Source organism: Apis laboriosa, unplaced genomic scaffold (genome assembly GCF_014066325.1).
Source record: "Apis laboriosa isolate Shangri-la unplaced genomic scaffold, ASM1406632v1 scaffold16_cov148, whole genome shotgun sequence".
NCBI lineage: Eukaryota > Metazoa > Arthropoda > Insecta > Hymenoptera > Apidae > Apis > Apis laboriosa.
In genome coordinates, this window is record NW_025222129.1 from 936,347 (window position 1) to 955,697 (window position 19,351).

Below are 19,351 nucleotides of genomic sequence, written 5' to 3' on the forward strand. Positions count from 1 at the left end.
TGTCAATTACGAGGCGGGATAGATTAATTCAGAAGGGGGTTAAAATTAAAGGTGATAAAGGTGGAAAAGAAACGGAGAATCGAATTTCTCGTGGAGCTCTTCTTGATGAATGATGGATCGGGAAAGTGGCTTAACCGATTTGTTTCGCGGCGGAAGATGGGCTTGTAGAGGAGATGGAAAGCCTCGATTGTACGTACAAATGCCTCCCTCGCGCGGCCTCTAATAGGCTAAAATTTATGTATACAAGGCGCACTTATTTACTTTCAATTTTTGCAATTTTATTTTAATTTTAATTTTTGCGGTTAAATCGTTTTCAATGAAATTAGTTCGTTCGAAGACGAGCAAACAACGTGAAACATTTTCTTTTGAAAATAGTGATCGCTTTTTCGGTTCCTTTATCGTCTCTACGTTGGAGGAAGAAATCTTTTTTATTTTATTATCCCTCCAAAAGATGGTTAATTCGAGCATCGATTTATGGTAATCGCGGCCCGAAGTTGGCTAGATTCTTGTATATATTTCACGCGTGTCCCGCCTCCCCATAGGTATCCGACGAAAACTATCGAGCTGATTAGAATTTTATTATCGCGGAGGAGAGAGAGAGGGGGGAGGGAAAAAGCAGGGAAGAGGTTCTCGAAGGGTGGCATATGGCGCTACTCTTCCAGCTTTTGAAGTTTCGGGGATGAAAGAGACCGCCGTTCTCGAGTTTACTTGACTCCTGTCCCTCCCCTCGAGGATCCTCCTCCCCCTCGCTCGCTTCTTCTTCCTCCTTCTCCCCGTTCTTCCTCTCTTCCTTTTCCCCGAGCTCTCGAGTCCTTTACTCACGAAACGAGCTACAATCCCTCGTTTCAAGTGGCTCGACTTGTCTTTCGAACTCTCGAGACGTTACTACCGCTACCGCTGGGAAAACGTTGGCCAAACATAGCCGCGGTTGAACCAACTAGCCGCCGAAAAGTGTGGACAAGGAAAATTCTGGAAAAGAATTTCGTTGATTTGGATGATTTTTTTTTTTTTTTTTTTTTTGCTCAGCAGTGATATCTCATTTATGTCGAATCCTCGCACAACCAATCGAGAAATTTCGAAAAAGAATATATATATATATATTTTCGTTCCTTCCTATTCCTATTTCGTTCGACTATTCTCCCCTCGAGAAACGGAACTCGAGGGTCCCATTTCGCGAAGCGGTTCCATCCCATGGAACTTTACTGAACAGAAATGGAATAGAAATTTTGGATGCCCGTGTTCGGATAATGCGGCCTAAGTACAGTCGTATAAGATAACAGTAAGGGGTGGAAAACGAAAACTCCAGTCCTCGGTCACCTAGCCGTGTATCCTAACTTCCCTGCTAATTTATTACGATCGTTTCTCCTACGATCTATCCATCTTTGGATAGAGATAGAGATAGAGATCCAGGATGGGACGTTCTTTAATTCGATATTAAAAATTCATTCAAAATTTAATATTTTTCTTTCGATCGGGGTGGTTCGGTCCTTCTTCCCCTCCAATCCCCAATTTTAGAGAAGAGGAGAGGGGAATAATTCGAGTCCAGGATTCAAGATAGGATGTTTCTTTCCTTCGATATTAAAAATTTGTTCAAAATTTAATATTTTCGATCGGGGTTCGGTTTGGGTCCTTCTCCCCCTCCAATCCCCAATTTTAGAGAAGAGGAGAGGGGAATAATTCGAGTCCAGGATCCAAGATGAGACGTTTCTTTCCTTCGATATTAAAAATTTATTATTTCAAAATTCATTCAAAATTTAATATTTATATTATTTTTATATTATTTAATATTTTTCTTTCGATCAGGGTGGTTTGGTTTGGGTCTTTCTTCCCCTCCAACTTTCAATCGCAGGAGAAGAGGGAAATAATTCGAGTCCGTGATCCAAGATGGGACCTTTCTTTTCTTTGATATTAAAAATTCGTTCAAAATTTAATATTTTCGATCGAGGTGATTCGGTTTGGGTCCTTCTCCCCTTCCAATCGCAGAAGAGGAGAAGGGAGAATAATTCGAATCCGGGATCCAGAATGGAACGTTTTTTTCGATATCAAAAATTCATTCAAAATTTAATATTTTGATTCAGTTTGGATCCTCCTTCCTCTCCAATCCCCAATTTTAGAAAAGGGGAGAGGAGAATAATTCGAGTCCAGGATCCAAGATGGGACGTTTATTTCCTTCGATATTAAAAATTCGTTCAAAATTTAATATTTTCGATCGGGGTGGTTCGGTTTGGGTCCTTCTCCCCCTCCAACCCCCAATCGCAGGAGGAGGGGGGAATAATTCGAGTCCATGCAAGCATTTGCCCCTCGAGAACCGCGACAATTGATTATATCTCGAGTCGAATTTTAATCCTATCACGGGTTGATCCTCTCGCTTTATTTGACGCGCGTCTAAAGTTTAGCGTTGCGGGGCCGAGCGGCGAAGCTGACGGGGGAAAATCGGGGAACCGATCAATTTCGGGGACAATATTTTGCAGTAGTTTGATATTTCTCATGAGTATCGACTATAGTTCGGGACGTGGTAGGCGCTATGGCCTAGGATGGGTAGACTAAGCGGCGGAGGTTGGTACTAAATCTCACCCTAAAGCATCCCTACCGAGCCACCCCTAACTACTAGTGCTCCTGCCACCCCTCGTTCAGTGTCTCGCATTGGCGTAGCTATCGTAGGAAGGAAGGAAGGAAGGAAGGAAGGAAGGAAGGAAAGTAGAAAGAAAGCAAGGAAGGAACTCCTTTTCTTTTTTCTTTTTTCGACGACATCTTTTTTCTCTCTCTCTCTCTCTCTCTCTCTCTCTCTCTCTCTCTCTCTCTCTCTCTCTCTCTCTCTCTCTCTTTAGCTTCACCACAAAAGCGCTGTTTTGCGCTCGAGCGTTGTATTTCTTACATTCTTCCGTTCGAATATTATCCACGTGTTAATCAAACGTGGCCGAGAAGAGGGATAGGGAGGGGGATGGGAGGGGGGGGGGGATTATCGAGAGGATGGAAGTTAGCGTAGCGTTAATTTTGTAGGGAAGAGGATGGAAGAGAGTCATAAAGGGTTAATCGAGCAGAGAGCGTTCATTTTTTTTTTTTTTTCCCCGATGAAAATTCTCTCCGTGAGGCAGAACGATCGATAAGACGTGCGCGCCTCGTAGCCTCGCATCGTTTGCTCGCTCGTCCGCTCGCTCGCGAGACAGAGAGAGAGAGAGAGAGAGAGAGAGAGTTGAAAAAAAGAAAATAGAATGGCGCGTAGCGAGGAAAACGGGAGACACGTCTCTCTCTCTCGATATGGTGGTTGGCTTTCGTCTCCTTTTTAGGGACGGACGGGCTTGATCCACGTGTATAAACGCATATATATATATATATATATTTCGCTCCAGCGTTATGTGTATTTTCTCTTCTCTTTACTTGCTTACCTCCGCCGTAGGTGCGCGAGGATCGACATGACGGCGATACGTAAGCAAGTAAGCAAGTAAGCAAGTAAGTACATGGCTCTCGATCGAGATTCGTTAGGTCGATCTATATTTGGACGAATCGATCGAGGAGGGGGGGGGCGGGTGAGTGAGGGGATGGGGGGAGGGGAGAATACACCGCTAGCGCAGCCTCGATTAAGGCTAATCGGGATTAATCTCGCGGATCTCAACAATGAGAGAGCGCACTTGTGCGTCTCCACCGTTGGCCACCGCTCGGCCAACGAGGGAACGAATTAAAAAGAATTAATTAGAGAGAGATTAGATATCGAGAGACTCGCTAACGACCGCAGTCAGCCCCGCGGGGAGTCACGCGGTCATTCTTTATAACGATCGCGCTTTAACTCCTCTCCATGCATAAATCTATCGAAAATTGACCCTTCGTTAGCGGCTTAATTAACGGGGTATAAGCAACGCTGGATGGAACGCGGAACGCGCGATCAAGTAATCGAGATTTATTCCCTCATTCACCCGCATTTTTTTCCATTCCGATCCATTGCCGATTCTTCTTCTTCCTCCTCCTCTTCTTCTTCTCCTTCTCCTTCCTTCTTCGAGTACCGTGTCGGATCACACATCGTATCCGGATCTTATTATTCTTACCGCTCCCTTAAAAAGGAAAAAAAAGAGAAAAATTCTCGCTCTCGCTCATTCGACATTCCTCCCGAATTATCGTGGCGGATCGTACGATCGATTCGATAATTTTCGCCCTTCGATCGGGCTGAGAGAGAGAGAGAGAGAGAGAGAGAGAGAGAGAGAGAGAGAGAAGAAGGTAGCCAAGCGAAGCAAAGCCGATACTCGAGTATACATGCATATATACTTGCGTGACTCGCAAGAAAGGTCAGATTAAGCTCTTTTCCTTGCCACGCTCTCGAACGTATTCCATTGAAGCTTACGCCAGTGGCGTCGCCTCCCCCCAACCCGTCTCTATATACCCCGTCGCCCTGCAGTTAATGTGTTCCAGGGTGGAACCCAGCCCCCCCTTCGCTCCCCTCCTCTCAGACCGCCCCCAATTTCAGCCCTCTTTCCACATCTACCCTTACCGTCCCCCTCCCCTCTCTCTCTCTCTCTCTCCTCTCCTCTCCTCTCCTCTTCTCTTCGCCTCCGAAACCCACCCAACTCAGGATCTCGGGTTCGCCTCAACGAGAGAATATTTCCCTTTCTCTCTCTCTCTCTCTCTCCCCTACTCCATCTCCACTCTCCTCATCTTTCTCCCTTTTCGTTCCTCCGCTCCGTATCCCCGACCTCCTCCTCCTCCTCCTCCTCTCTCTCCCCCCTCCCCCCCCTCCCCTCCTCGCACCGTTCTCTCTTTGTTTTAGAAATTAGAACCGGATTACCGAATCCCCCTTTTCAGCTGCGCTGTTATTAACTATTACCTTTTAGCCGTTCACCCTCGCGCGGCCGAGTTGTACGAACGAGTTGTTCCTCCTCCCGGGCGGAGGGGGGGGGGTGGGGGGAATTAAATCACTTTTATGGAACTTCGTATTCGCGATTCCTCGACTCTTTCGGCCCCGCGAATATAATAATTTTCGGGCCGAATTTTCGAATACGGGCGAAGAGGGGGGGAGGGTGGGCGGAGAGAGAGAGAGAGAAGAGGGAGGGGGAGAAGGGATAGGAATATACGAAAGAGGTAGGCGCGCATTTCCAGATTTTACTCTTCCTTTCTTTCTGCACGTTTATTTTCGATCTCGGCCAATTTTCCCGTCTAATCTAACGATCGACCTTAATTAGACGAGGCGGCGGGAGTCCGCTCCGCTCGGAATGGCACGAGATACGGAGTTCCGTCTTCTTGCCTGAGCGAGGCTTTTTGTCGGATCCTCGTGAACACGCTCGACAAGGAGCATCAGCCGACAACGGCCGCGGTCTTATGATTTTTTTCCCCCCCCTCCCTCCCTCCCCATTGCTCGAACCATGGGATGGGGACCATGCGACGCGACCAAGAAGAAGAAGAAGAAGAAGAAGAAGAAGAAGAAAGAGGAGGAGGAGGAGGAGGTGTCCGGGTCGACGACTCTCTCTCTCTCCACCTCTCTTTCTCCTCTCCTTCCTCCGCTTCTTCTTCCTCTTGTCTTGTATTCCCTCCGTCGTCGTCGCAGTCGTCTTCGTCGCCGTCGTATTCTCTCGGATGTCTTCATATGTACATCGGCCGATGATCGCCGATGGAGCCGCAGTTTACACAGTTGGCCAGGCGAGGTTACCTAATTATTTGTTGCCCGTTGTCGCCAATGACGAAACCGCTCCTCGCCTGCCAGGTCGTCATCCACTCCTGTGTCTCTCCGGATCGTGAAATTTCCTCTCCTCTCGATCCTCTCTCTCTCTCTCTCTCTCTCTCTCTCTGGGTTGAAAAACCATAGATGAAGTGTGTAAGAGAAGAAGAGTGCTCCCTACCTTTCTCCTCTCTTTTTTATGTCTCGAAGAAAAGGGAGGTTGATCGAAGACGAGACAGTTGGAAAGATATTGGCGTATGTACGTGTATATAGAAGCAGTGGGGCGACAAGTACCTTTCGAGATTTACAGCGGTCGTATCGAAGCAAGATGTGCTCGAGGAGGAAGGGTTGCGGAAATTCTTTGGCCCTCGTCGACCGTGAAACGTAAAATTCCGTGGCGTGGGATCGTGATGTTTAAACTGTCTTTAAATCGATTAATTCGGATTAATCTCGTTGCTGTAATAAATGTCTTGGAGGAGATTTCAAGTTGGTCGACGGTTTTCTCGTGGCGGGGGAAATTTCGCTCGAGCGAAAGGAAGATGCGATTCGACTTGATGCGCGTGTTTCCAGCGATTCTAAAGTGTTTTTTTGTTTCTTTTTTTTTACCAGGAGTTTTAACATCCAGCGTTGTTACACGCTGATTCGAAAGCCGTATTTCAGGAAAGTCTTGTCGAGGGTAGTCCTTGGGGATGGTGGAGCAGGTACGATGGCTAACTGTATTACTGGCTGGTGCTCCATTGTCCCATTGTTTAATTTTATTTCGGTTTTGTATTGAATAGTACCTGCCACTTTTAATTATTTTACTGCCGGTACCTGCCAGAGGTGTTAAGCGTTCTTTACACCTGAAGACAACCTTGTGTCTCCACACGGCCATTCATTTCGACTTTCCCTATTTCCATTCTTTCCTCCGTTTCACTCTCGAACCCACGCTCCAACCCTCGCTACAAACGTACGTTACGTTACTATATTCGAAACTACCCTCTTCCAAGTCTCGTGACCAGGTGATACCCAGGTGGATAGTTGGAAAAACTTGGAGGATCGATCGATCCGACCCATTCGTTCGCTTCGGAGATCAAGTGGAAATCGGATCAAGTGGTTTCAATAGAAAGGTCTTGGCAACGATTGATGTCAATTCGTTTGCTTGCTAAAATAATAGTTGGAACGGACGAATCATGACTGTTTGCCCGTCGTTGTCGTCGTCGTCGTTGTTGTCGTGAAAGGGAAGAAAAATCGAATCGATTTTGGCTTAATTAATTAGCGTCTCTCGATGGCCGCGATACCTCGAGGAAATTTTTCCATCGATCGTAGAGATTGCGCTCGCCGTATCCGGATCTCAGCGAGGAAAACTGGAACTCTCGTTCGTTTGCCAACTGGGTTAGATTGGGTCGGGTGAGGTTAGGTAATTATATACCTTGGGCTAGTCGCGTGGGTACGACACTAAAATTACTCACGAATTTCCAACTAACGAGCTCCTACCTTTGGCGCCACGAGGTATCTCGTTTGTCTTCCCGGACAGATTTTCCGAAACCGCGGCATCGTCACCGAGCCTCCCGAATATAAAGATATTTTCGCCTAACAGATCGTTTAGCGACACTTCAACACGCAGAAACATCGTCCGCCTCTTTGCCGAATTAATGTTTTGCGCTCGCCTCTCCAACTCATCTTCTCCGTAGTTCGCTTATTTTTCGAGTCACAAATTCTGATGTTCTATCATCGAACATCGAGGATATTCGAGAGAAATTCGAGGATATTCGAGGGAAGAAGGTATTCAGGAATCGAAGTAGTCGTCTCGAGATTTTGTTTGTCGAAGAGTAAAAGAGAAAAATTCGAAGCGAAGTTCGCACTATTTTTCGAGTCCCAACTTCTGACGTTCTATCATGGAACATCGAGGATATTCGAGAGAAATTCGAGGGAAGAAGGTATTCAGGAATCGAGGTGATCGTCTCGAGATTTTGTTTGTCGAAGAGTAAAAGAGAAAAATTCGAGGCGAATGTTCGCACTCGCTTATTTTTCGAGTCCCAACTTCTGACGTTCTATCATGGAACATCGAGGATATTCGAGAGAAATTCGAGAGAAAAAGGTATTCAGGAATCGAGGTGATCGTCTCGAGATTTTGTCGAAGAGTAAAAGAGAAAAATTCGAGGCGAATGTTCGCATTCGCTTATTTTTCGAGTCCCAACTTCTGACGTTCTATCATGGAACATCGAGGATATTCGAGAGAAATTCGAGGATATTCGAGGGAAAAAGGTATTCAGGAATCGAGGTGATCGTCTCGAGATTTTGTTTGTCGAAGAGTAAAAGAGAAAAATTCGAAGCGAATGTTCGCACTCGGAGCGTGTTTCTTTCGAGGGAATGATTCGCGGTCGATTCATTTCCGGTGTGTGAACTCGTTTTTTCGTTACGCGTCCACGGACCGAGAGGCTCGTCCACCTTTGTTCCCTCATCGGATCTCGTGTAGCGCAGAGATTTTATCTGGCGAAACAGCGGCACTTTGGCCGTGCACGGGAAGAAGATAACCGCGCGCGCGCGCCGCCGACACCGGCCCTCTCCCTTCCTCTTTCTCTCGCTCTCTTTTCGACTCAACAAGTGGACCGATGTTTTCGGCACGGTACATAGTCGGCGGAGAGCCAGAGAGCCATCATCCACCCACACTCGTAGCACCGCTTGTCGTTGCTACACGAGTGCCGGCTTGTGCGGGCAAAAACGCTGGCCCTTCGCGCTAGGGGTTGCTTCCTGTGAGCCGAGCATCGGTGAGACGAGGCGAGGGGAGGATAAACCGAAACGCTGCAGGCCCGACCATTGCACTTCGCAGGGAGAGGAGAGGCCCGTGCCTAGCGACAGCTTCGACGATTCCTGTATCATCTCGAGCCCAACCGTTTTTAATAATCGTCCAACGATCGTCAAAAGTACGAAGCGGAAGATCACCGCGTTAGGAAGAGTTGTAAAATTCGCGCACGAGTCTCGAGATCGAGAGTTTTCCATACGAGAGATTTTTTTTTTTACGTTCGAGTAAAATTTTCGAAGAGTTTTTTTTCTTTTTCCGAGATACGAGCATTCCAGAGATACCAAAGAAAAACCGAGAGATGGAACTATGGAAATATCTGTGATGTTAATCGATGTTTCTCGTGGAAAATTATTTCAGAGAAAGATCTCGAACAGGAACTTGTTCGCATACTCGGTGGAAAGAAATTCAAATACCCATCGCTATCCGCGCGCGTCGAGCCATGGAGTAGTGGGGAGCAGGCGAGCGAATAAGTGGGGGGAGACGTAGACTCGTACGGAAGGGGAGTGGTGGGGTGACTGCCTCCCTTCGGGAAGCGTCAGTCTCGTCGCGTACCGTGAACCGAGAGGAGGTTGTGTCGATGCTGCTCATCTTCTTTCTTCGTTCATATCCCTCCGTCTCTTTTCGATCTCCTTTCCGCTCCACGCTTCTCGTGTGACTGGAACGGTGAAGTACAAAGTTTGTGATCGTTTTGGTGTCGTCGAGTGTTCGGGTGGACGTAGTGCGCAATAACGTGGCTCGGAACTTGGTGTTCTCGAAAGTTTCTCGTAACCGTATAATCCGTGGATACGGTATAATCGTGATACCGAGCGTGATAGTCGAGTCTCGCGACCGTAGCAGAAACAGGTGTTCGAAGGCTGATCGAAAAGCGACGCCACGCGAACGATGGTGCGGAGGCGGGCGGGTGAATCGTAGTGCGGCTACGCGATGCGTCCTCGTGGCACGCGGCGTCGGTGACTCGAGTCCTCGTCTCGCCGTAAAAACATCTCTCGTTGTATTATTTTTGTTTGCGTCCGGCTCTATTCGTAGACTGTATCCGCGTGTTTACCGATGCCCGAGAAATCTATAACGCGTAATACGTTCTCCGGGAGGAGTATTTATAACGTTGATCGTAGTTGATATGCTTGGAAAAGTTTGTACGTGACGCGAGTTGTTTCTTGTCTCTTCGGTGGAATCGTGTTCACAATTTCCGGCTCGTATATCGCGATCCGACGGTGTGTGCAGATCGCTGGCTTCGGTTCTTTGGACGATGAGAGCGATAAACGTTCTGCATCGAGACGCGATCATCGCCGAGATTTGATACCGAACGAGATCGTGGCGGTGGTGGTGGTAGTGGTGAATCGTCCACGTTGCCAGAAATTCGTCGTAACCGCAGAATGCAGTCGAACACGATACTGCGCGATGTCGTCAATACCGAGAAGATGATGGGAAACAACAACAATCTGAATAACAACGGTTCCCCGGGCACAGATATAATGTTCCAGATGGAAGATGATAGTTTGACGCAGTTGGGAAGCGTTTTTCAATCGGCCTATCAATCGATCGTTGGAGGTAGCGCTCAGGTAAGAGAGAATTAAATAAACGGATCATGGTCGTGTTTGTCCGTTATCGATCGGTATCCTCGTGTCGGTCGTATCTCGCCGTTACGGTTCGCGATCGGAGTTGGCCCGGAAGAAAAGTTTCGCCGTAGCTGAGAAAGAGTTTCTCTCGCTCGTTGGGGATGCTCCGATTCCGTTCCGTTGGAAAGGGTAGACCGGATGCGCCAGTTGGAAACGAGTTCCTTTCAATCTCCAAGTCTTTTACGGTGCACGGAGTTTCCCTGTAAATCCGATTGTACGTCGATTGAAAATAGGGGCACGTTTACGATTTTCTCTGTATATCCGACGGAGCGTGCGGAGCACGCCATCGGTCCGCTGACGTCAGGATTACGTCACGAACATGGCCGTCGTCACGTGGGCGGGCACGTCGGTCGTCGTTCCTTCTTTTCGAGCCGGCACCCCTTTTCTTCCTGAACGCACGAGATCAGCTCTGAAATTTGTAATTTTCTTCCGTGCTTTGCGCTCGAAATTTATAGAGTGTTGTGCGACTCTGGTATTTTTTCGTTTTTACGTGTAATACGCGTAAATTCGAGCGTCGTTAGCGAAGCTCTCTCTCTCTCTCTCTCTCTCTCTCTCTCTCTCTCTCTCTCTCTCTCTCTCTCTCTCTCTCTCNCTCTCTCTCTCTCTCTCTCTCCAAATGGGAAGAGGGATTTTATAACGGGTATATACACACAGCAATTGGTCCACGATTAGCTATCTCTGGAAAGACAGTCGTTGTAATAAAGCGACATAGAATATCAGTAACTCGGCAAAGGAACTCGTCTATTTCGACTCGTATGGCAGCAGTGAGTCATCATCATCCCTGCATTGTTTCGTTAAATGGAATTTCTATCTAATTTAAATGCGGCTTAGCCAGAAATAATGCGATTACGCGTTAGCTTATTCTGTTTGTTAATCTCCTTTGCACACCATTGTCACCCTGACGGTGAACGAGGCAGAGGTAGAACGAGGCTGGGCGAGGGAGAGAGAGAGAGAGAGAGAGAGAGAGAGAGAGAGAGAGAGAGAGAGAGAGACGAGGAGGGAACCTCGATGTTCCGCGTACCCTCCGCACTTCCCTCCACTTTGCCGTTTTGTACGGCACTGTACATTATTTCAGTACAGTCCACACACAGCCGCTAGATCCTCTCTGGCTTTATGGACTGGTCGCAGCGGTTCTCCTTTTCCAGTTGCAACTTCAATTTCTCCTTGTTGATCACACGTTTCCGGAACTTGCGTCGTTTCGATAAATCTCCTCCAGTTGCTCGTGGAACGCAACTGTGCCCGTTGCGCGTCGAGGATTCTTGGCGGATTCTTCGCGGATCCAGATCGATCGGATCGGACGGTTTTCTTTCTCTCTTGCGTACGGTGTTGCGCAATCGCCACGTTCGCGACGTTGCAATTTTTGCCCCACGACCCGTTTTCGCCTCTCTTTCGGCACTCGAGCGGCTTATTAGCGGTACAAAAGCGACGCGATTACAAAAGACGAACGTCACTACACGAGACAACAGGTTGCCTCGGCTAGTCTCTCTTACCTGAATGACGTTAGATCGACAGCTGCCGGTCCTATTATTCCTGAAACTTTTGCAATAGCTTCTCCAAATTGGCAATTACAGGAGAGAAAGAGGGACAAAGAAAGAGAGAGAGACGGTGATTGGCGACCAACATATTCAAATTCGTATTAGATACGCGTGCGATTAAGATCGAAGTAAAAGTTTATCTCGTCCCGAGTTTATCGAGATCGGTGACGCATAATTTGGAAAAAATAGGGGCGATAACAACCTGACAAATTTGTTAGAATAGCGTGTTTATCGCTCGTCGATATCCAAGAGGAAATTGCTCTTTACTTCGTTTTTGTTCTTTTTCACTTCTTTCTTCTTCTTCTTCTTCTTCTTCTTCTTCTTCTTCTTCTTCCTTCTTTTCTTCTTCTTTTTTTTTTTTTTTTTGTAAATTCTCCCCACGATCTCGATTTCGAGCGTCTGGTGAAACCAGTTTTTGATCGGACCGAGGTAAGGCCGGCCATTTCCGGTCCGTGCCCCTCCCTCCATCCGTGGTTCATATCCGGTACGGCACTTGCAACGTTTGAAACGTTGAGCTCTCTCGGGTACGTACACCGCTCTCGAGAAGCTTTTTTCCGGGCTTTGTCGGGCGTAAAATCTTGGCCGAGTCATCGTCGGTGGAGGCGGCGGCGGCGGCGGCCACTTAAAAATACGACAACAAAAAGCGGTGCGTTCGTTATGAAAGCGTTATCTCTCTTTGGGCCAGACTTAATTAGCCGCGAGCGCGCGTGCGTTCATTTTTCCGCTAAAAGCAGGAGTTGCAATTAACCGTTTAAATTAGAGGCTCGTTGGCCGCGGTAAGTGGAATATCGTTTCGTAATCCGCACACCGATGCTTATCCCTCCGCGTTACCTTTGATCGCCCCGTTTTCTTTCCCCAAACGTATCGCTCTCGTTTTACGCGGATGATTATCTCTCGCCATCTTTTTCTCCATCGTTCCGTGTCTGCGTTTCATTACGTTGAATATGTTGGCGTCGCGCGAAGAATGGAAAGAAAAATGATAGATGAGAGAAAGAGAGAGAGAGAGAAAGAGAGAGAAAGTTGGCCGTGGCATGGACGCAACATGAAAGAAGAGAATGAGAGAAACGAGAAAGCGAAAGTGTGCGCGCTGGTCGATGGCGCGGTGGTCCTAAGCCAGTGTGTTTTCAACGATTCGATTAAAACGAAAATTCGAGCACAGGAAGGGATACTTGGCGCTCGTATACGTGTGTATATATATATATATATATATATATATATATGTCGTGAAAGCAGTTCGGAATCGGACCGATTTTACGAGCTATCGAGCCGTGATCGTTGTCAGAGAAGCGGAGTCGTTCGACTCGCAGGAGGTCGGCGTAATTGCCGCTGAAAACCGGGGATTAAACGAAACCGACAGGCCCCGTTACGCCGCCTCGTTTTCACCTGTCCGTCCACTCGGTTAACGACGATGCGACTCCTCGAGAGACGAGAATTTTACGCGAATCGGGACACGTATGGGCGCGTAAACGTTCCTCTTAACGGAATTAAGGGCCGTGGGGAACGTTCGGTGTTTGGAATAACTCGATACGGGAAAGGAGGAAATCGCGAGGAGATTGGTTATCGAAGTAGATCTTGAGAGTGAGAATCACTGGCGTCGCGAGGGCTAGGTTAAAAGCGGCAATGAATAGAATTGATATAAATGGGACGGCGACCTGGCTCCGGTCTCGAAGCTGATTGTTTTTTCTTTCCCCTATCGTCGAATTGGCCGACAAGTGCCACTTTATTACTGCGACCAGTACGTTTTCGAGCTTTTGCCGAACGATGCCTCGCCCGTACCGTTGGCAAAGAACTCTCTCTCTCTCTCTCTTTCTCTCTTCCTCCCTTCTCTATATACTATTCTTTTAATGGAACGCGAAATTGAATCGAAGAAACATCGAGGAAACATCGGTAAATTTTCTCTAAAAATTATCCACGATTCTCGAGTCTCGATTCGTGCGGTTATTATTTTTTTTTTTTCTTTTACGAGGACGCGAAATAAATTGCAGCTTAGGAATTTAATACGAAGGAGGAGGGGGGGAGGACGATATCGAATTGTCCGCGTTGTGGACGAAAAGCCAGAAGCCAATGGGTCCACGAATTTCCCGTGGCACGGTTCCGGTTGATCGTCGCTGCGCGTCTCGTAATCTATGGTTGGGATTAGCATTAGTACTTAGGCACGTATGTGTAACCCATATGATCACGGTTGTAGCTACATCTCGTCACACATACGCGATCACCGGCCACACGCGCACACGCGCGCCCCTTCCCCCTCCCTCCGCCCGCCGCTCCACTACGACAATTTGCGCCGGACAAGTACACACGCGTAAATAGATACTCTCTAGGCAAGGAATATACTCGCACGCTCACACACGCGTAATTAGACACGCACACCGGCTGACACGTACGAATTCGCTCGCATACCAGCGCATACTCGCGTGACAACAGTGTATCCCTGCGCCTCGAGCTCTACTAATAGCAGTGTCCTAGGATCCAACGCGCGTCGACTGATATATTCATTCCTCGTAACCATTATCCCTTGCCTCTGTTTGCACGTATACGTAACTCTGAGACACGCGTGCACGTGCCGCTCCCCCTCATCCCGCGATCATCGACGTAACGAAATCTCTAACGTTTCCCTTCCCATTTCGTTATCCATTCCTGCCATTCCTTCGTTCCTTTTTTCTTCGCGTTTGATCGTCCCTTCGATCCACGAGTGAGATAATCTTGGGAATCACAGGAGGATACGTACGATGATCCCTTGAGAGAGACATTTTAATTAAACGGAAATGAAAATAAAGCGAAAATGTCGCCCGTTTTGTTCTAATTGGCCTGTATACTCGTGCTCACCTGTGTTTGATCTCGTATACGTATCGCCTGACAAGATATACACCTATATGCTCGGTGTCTATATGGTTTCGCACGTGTGAGTGCGAGCTACATAGGCGCCCGTAGACAAGACTTGACAGGAATGTGTGTGATACGTATGTAAACCTCTACACTACACCTCTATGTATATATATATATATACATACATATATACATATATATATATATATATATATATACACGTGTGCCTGGAGCTACTGTATAGACACCATATATACGTCCGATTATTAGTGTGTCACACACGCTTGATTTGGTAGCGGGCTTATAACGGCCGCCATAGCGCCGAGAGGCGCCAGCTGGATGTGTTTCGGAACGCGCCCCTTCCGCCCTTATGCGATCCTATCTCCTATCTCCTTTCTGTCCACGATCCACGATGTATATACGATGATGACATTGATTACGACACACGCAACGATATCGAAGGCCAGAAATTTTCGCCCGCGAAGAATGCGGAATCCGGTTCCCCGTCGTATCAAATAAATCATAAATAAATCCGTTTGGCAGATTCTCCGCGAAAAGTGGGAAACACTTTGCGCTCAGCCGTCTCCTCCGACGGATTCGTTCCGTTGTTGCGTTGCGCGATAATTACGCGTGGATCAAAACGTGAAATTTTTTTTCCCTCTCGTTTTCGAGATTTTACCATTAATCAATTAATTAAATAAACCGAGATGGTTATTAGTATCGATACGAGCGGTGTTGGCCAAGGCGTGTACTAGATTTAACTAATACGACGTGAGTGGGCGTCGCCCATATACGCGACGGAATAGTCCAATAGTCGGATATATTCCTATGCTCGATACGTGTCTAGATACGCGTCTTTGTTGCCTCGTACAAAGGGACTTGTACGCGTCAACTTTCACAGTATAATCGCATCATTCACTTTCGTATACTCGAAGATCCGTTTTTTTTTTTTTTTTTTTTTTTTTTTTGTACGAATCGGTTCTCTTCCTTCGTTTGTCGATCAAACGGCATTAGACTTTCGACCAAGAAATCGCTGGTTCTTCTTCTTCCCCCTCGATCGTAAGTTTATCCGTTCTTTCCCCTCCCCTCACCGTAAACTGTCTAATTTTCCGTTTCTCGGACAAAGAATACGCGTATATATCGTAACCGTGACTAGGGATTTTAACGAGGAGAAACCATGAGAGGGAAGCAGCGTGAAAAAAAGAAAAGGAAAAAAATGAGGGACGTTGGGTCCGCTTCGAGACGAAAGAAAACGAAGGAAACATGGCGACTTTCGGGCCATATGGCGTTTACGGATACCCAAGCACCGTAAAACTTTCATGGACATAACCTGACCCCTCTCTTTCTCTCTCTCTCTCTCTCTCTCTCTCTCTCTTTTCCCCTCGTCCTCCCTCGTCTCAAACAGGAGCCTTAATCAACAACCGTCAGGCCCTCAAACGACGAATGGTTTCGGTTTAAAGTCACGAAACGAAGGGCTCTATCCGATCTTTCGAATTTTACGATCCGACGTTTCTCTCGTTTTCGATGCTTTTGTATATATATATATATATATATATATATAAATTGTATATATAAAATCGGTACATGGCAAGAAGTCGGTATTATCGCGGGCGAAATTGGAACGGCGGTTATTAAGCCCTTCAGACATTTGTATCTGAAATTCCATACGATATAATGCATGCGAGGCTGACACGGAATACCAATATATATACATATATATATGTATATATATATGTATATATATATATATATATATATACGCACGCATGCACACAGATATATATACGTTCTTGCCACCGAAACGGTCCTCACCTTCGACTCCAGGGATCGATCTGCATAGTGGTAGCTCGCATAATCGCGCAAAACGTGTGTAGAGACGCGTGTAGAGTAAGCCGTGTACGTGTGCGCGAAGCGGATTCGCCTCGATGTGTATGTATGTGTACGGGCAGTGTGCGCCGCCAGCAGCTCCATAACGCGGCGAACGTGCAACACGGGTTAGGCGTCTTGGGGGTTGGATAGGGCTTAGATTAGGTTGGCTCGAGCCAGTTCCGATTTCCGCCGAGATCTCACGCTAGATCGTGCCTACCTCGGTGCCTGGCCTCCAAGATTTCTCTGTGTCGCTTCGATTTCTCGCTCCTCTCTCTCTCTCTCTCTCTCTCTCTCTCTCTCTCTCTCTCTCTCTCTCTCTCTTCTCCTCTTCGCGCTTTTCTCCACGTTCCACGATGCAATTTGCTCCTCCGCGAAATGCTCGAGTACCCAGCGCTTTTGTAATTCAATTACACGCAACGCTCCCAGAGATTACGTTATTTTATGCTTCCCGCCTTATCTGGATCGAGTGGATGGCGTTCGCCGCGACTTCGGCTCGAGGCGTTCGAGGAATATTTGTTGCGGTGGAAGTGATTTTCCCCGTGTAAAAATGTACGCGGTATCATCGTGTATTGTCGGATGGACTCGGTGATTCGTATTCATTCGACGAATCTATCTCCTGTTCCGATCCCCTCCCCCGAACGGTTTATCGAATTTTTTTTTTTTCCACGCTTTAATTCGACACCGTTGAAATCGTTGGGCGAATATAATTGAGATACGGCCAGTGGCGTAGATACGTAGCGCATCGTATCAAGTTCGGATTAGGGTTGCCTCGAGCCAGTTCCGATTTCCGCCGAGATCTCACGGTAGATGGTGCCTGCCTCGGTGCCAGCCTCCAGATTATATCCCGCTGATCCTCCACCGAGTTTACGTCCCTATGTGGTTCTTGCTATTGTTATTCCTCCGCCACCTCTCCCCTCTTGCTGCATTTAAGCCCAGCGAGCCTCAAACTTTTCTCCCGTTTCTCCCCGCCAACTCCTCTCTCGCCCTTCTCTCCCGATAGTCACGAACCAAGTTTCGCTTTCGAAAGATAGCCGCCTCGCCTCAATTTCGCTCTTTATTCGCCGCCCCGTATCTTCCATCTTCGCGTGGCTTTCCCACCTTGCCCAACTTTTTCTCTTTCTTCTTTTTCTTTTTCTTTCTTCTTCTTCTTTTTTTTTTTTTTTTTTTTTTTAATTGCCGAGCTTCCACGAGTTACGACGCGATCCACGAAACATCCGCAACTTGTACGAATTTTTCGAGGGTGGAGAAGGAGAAAGGATAAGCTTTTGCCTTTTAATTAAATCGCAAGGCGATTATATTGCCTTTTCGTGGCGTGTAGATGAGCGAAGATGAGCGCGTAGAGCGACGTGTGGTACAGTGGCATCGTAAGCGTGACGTAATCGATATCAGCGAGATTAGTAAACGAAAAACAGATCGAGATAAGCGGCGTGTTTATTGCATCGTCTAATCTCATCTTTGTTTGGAGGCCACGCTTGTTGCTTCGCTTCGAATTTTCTTTAATTTAATTCTCGAGAAATAGAAGAAGAAGAAGAAAAAATAAAGCGATTCTGTTTGAAACGGTCAGTCTAGGGCTCGATGGTGGTGGGTTAAAGAGACACGTGTACCTTGGTCGAGAATGGCAAATAATCGATTCGAATTAACTTATAGACGATACCTCTCGAACCATCGAGTATAACATCTTGAATTTCCAAGCAGAGTCGGTAATCGTCGTCGATAGAGCAATTTCATCCTATCTACCTTGCTAGAAGAACCCATTCCCTTGCTGTTCGCGAGAGGAGATTTTTTGGTCGTCGTTTTCTCGGAAATATCCACTCTCTCCCCCTCTCTCTAATTCTCTCTCTCTCTCTCTCTCTGTTTCTCTCTCTTCGCTCGTTCTCTCTTTCTTTGAAACTGGTCGAAACACTCTATACTCGACGAAACACGATGCTTTCTACGACGAAATTATTGACTGTTGCTATAAATACCCCCGCTAACGCTTTGCTATAGCTATTTGCACGAACCTTTGAGCATCGAGATTCCTTATCCAGATGGCCTCCTTTTCCGTCTTTCAATACCGTTTTAACGATATTATAAAGAAATTGGAGATGGAGGGAGAGGCGATCGAAATTTGATTTTCCTTTTTTTTTTTTTTTNNNNTTTTTTTTTTTTTTTTATATCGGGTAGATCGATCGATCGTGTTCGGGATGGTGTGGTGGAGCGTTTGGCCGTGTTTGGCATGGATAGATTTCGTGCGAGCGACGTTGAATCTGTTCTCACACGGTGTTATTTAAGCGACAAGACTCGGATTTTAATTCGAGCCCTGTGACCGGTCTTGAAATTCGATCCAAAATTAGGAGGACGGTTTCTAGCGAGTTCCAGGGGGACCAGAAACACGAGAGTATTCCCGATGGTCCCCAGGAATTATGGTTTCGACGGTCAGAATTATGGTTTTGCTACGCTAATGGGTGGGTCATTTCCTGAGTTTCTTGAGGTTCCTGCTCTCCTTCTCCACTCTGCTTTCTTCCTCCCCTCTTATTTCATCTCTTTCTTCCCTTTTCCCTTATTCTTCTTCCTTCCTTTTTTTGTTCCTTTCTTTAACCGCACTTAATCGTAGCTACCTTCTTCTCCTCCTCCTCCTCCTCCTTCTTCTTCCATTCACATGGCGCGGAATGGTTCTTCGCTTCGTTCCACGGGGAAAGGAAAATTACAAATGTAAGAGAAAAAAAAAAAAAAAAAAAAATAAAGAAAAAAAGAAAAAAGAGAGAAAAAAAAGAAGCTTGGGGAAAAAATGTGACCCTCGTTTGCCAGCGAACAAAAAAGCCCTCTCGCCTCGGGATTTCGATGATGTACACGGTCTAGATCGAAATGACTTTCCAACGTGGTAAGACGAACGTTTTTTCGAGGGGGAGGGGAGGGGAGAGGGAGGGAGGGGGCAAGAGATAGAAAGAGAACGACGGTGGGATTCGAAACCGGTCAATATGTAGATCTCGTGAAGAAGATTGCGTCGAAATGTTGAACGGAGACTATGGTGGATCGATAAGACTGGTCGTATTTTTCCTACTTTTTTTTTCACTTTGCCACGAGTGAAAAAAAAAAAAAA

General features: G+C 46.9%; 1 protein-coding gene across 18 annotated transcripts in view; it reads left to right on the forward strand.

Annotated features, from left to right (window-relative positions):
* The window catches only part of LOC122711024 (protein daughterless), an 87,478-nt gene that overhangs the window by 24,238 nt on the left and 43,889 nt on the right, over nt 1-19,351 (forward strand). The window contains exon 1 of one of the 18 annotated variants that reach the window (XM_043929401.1): nt 8,996-9,985. The exons of the other annotated variants lie outside the window; for them this stretch is intronic. Within the exon in view, the coding sequence (XP_043785336.1) occupies nt 9,800-9,985 (186 nt within the window). The 5' untranslated portion in view covers nt 8,996-9,799. Of the gene's footprint in view, nt 1-8,995; nt 9,986-19,351 lie in introns of those variants that run through there. 18 annotated transcript variants of the gene reach the window in all.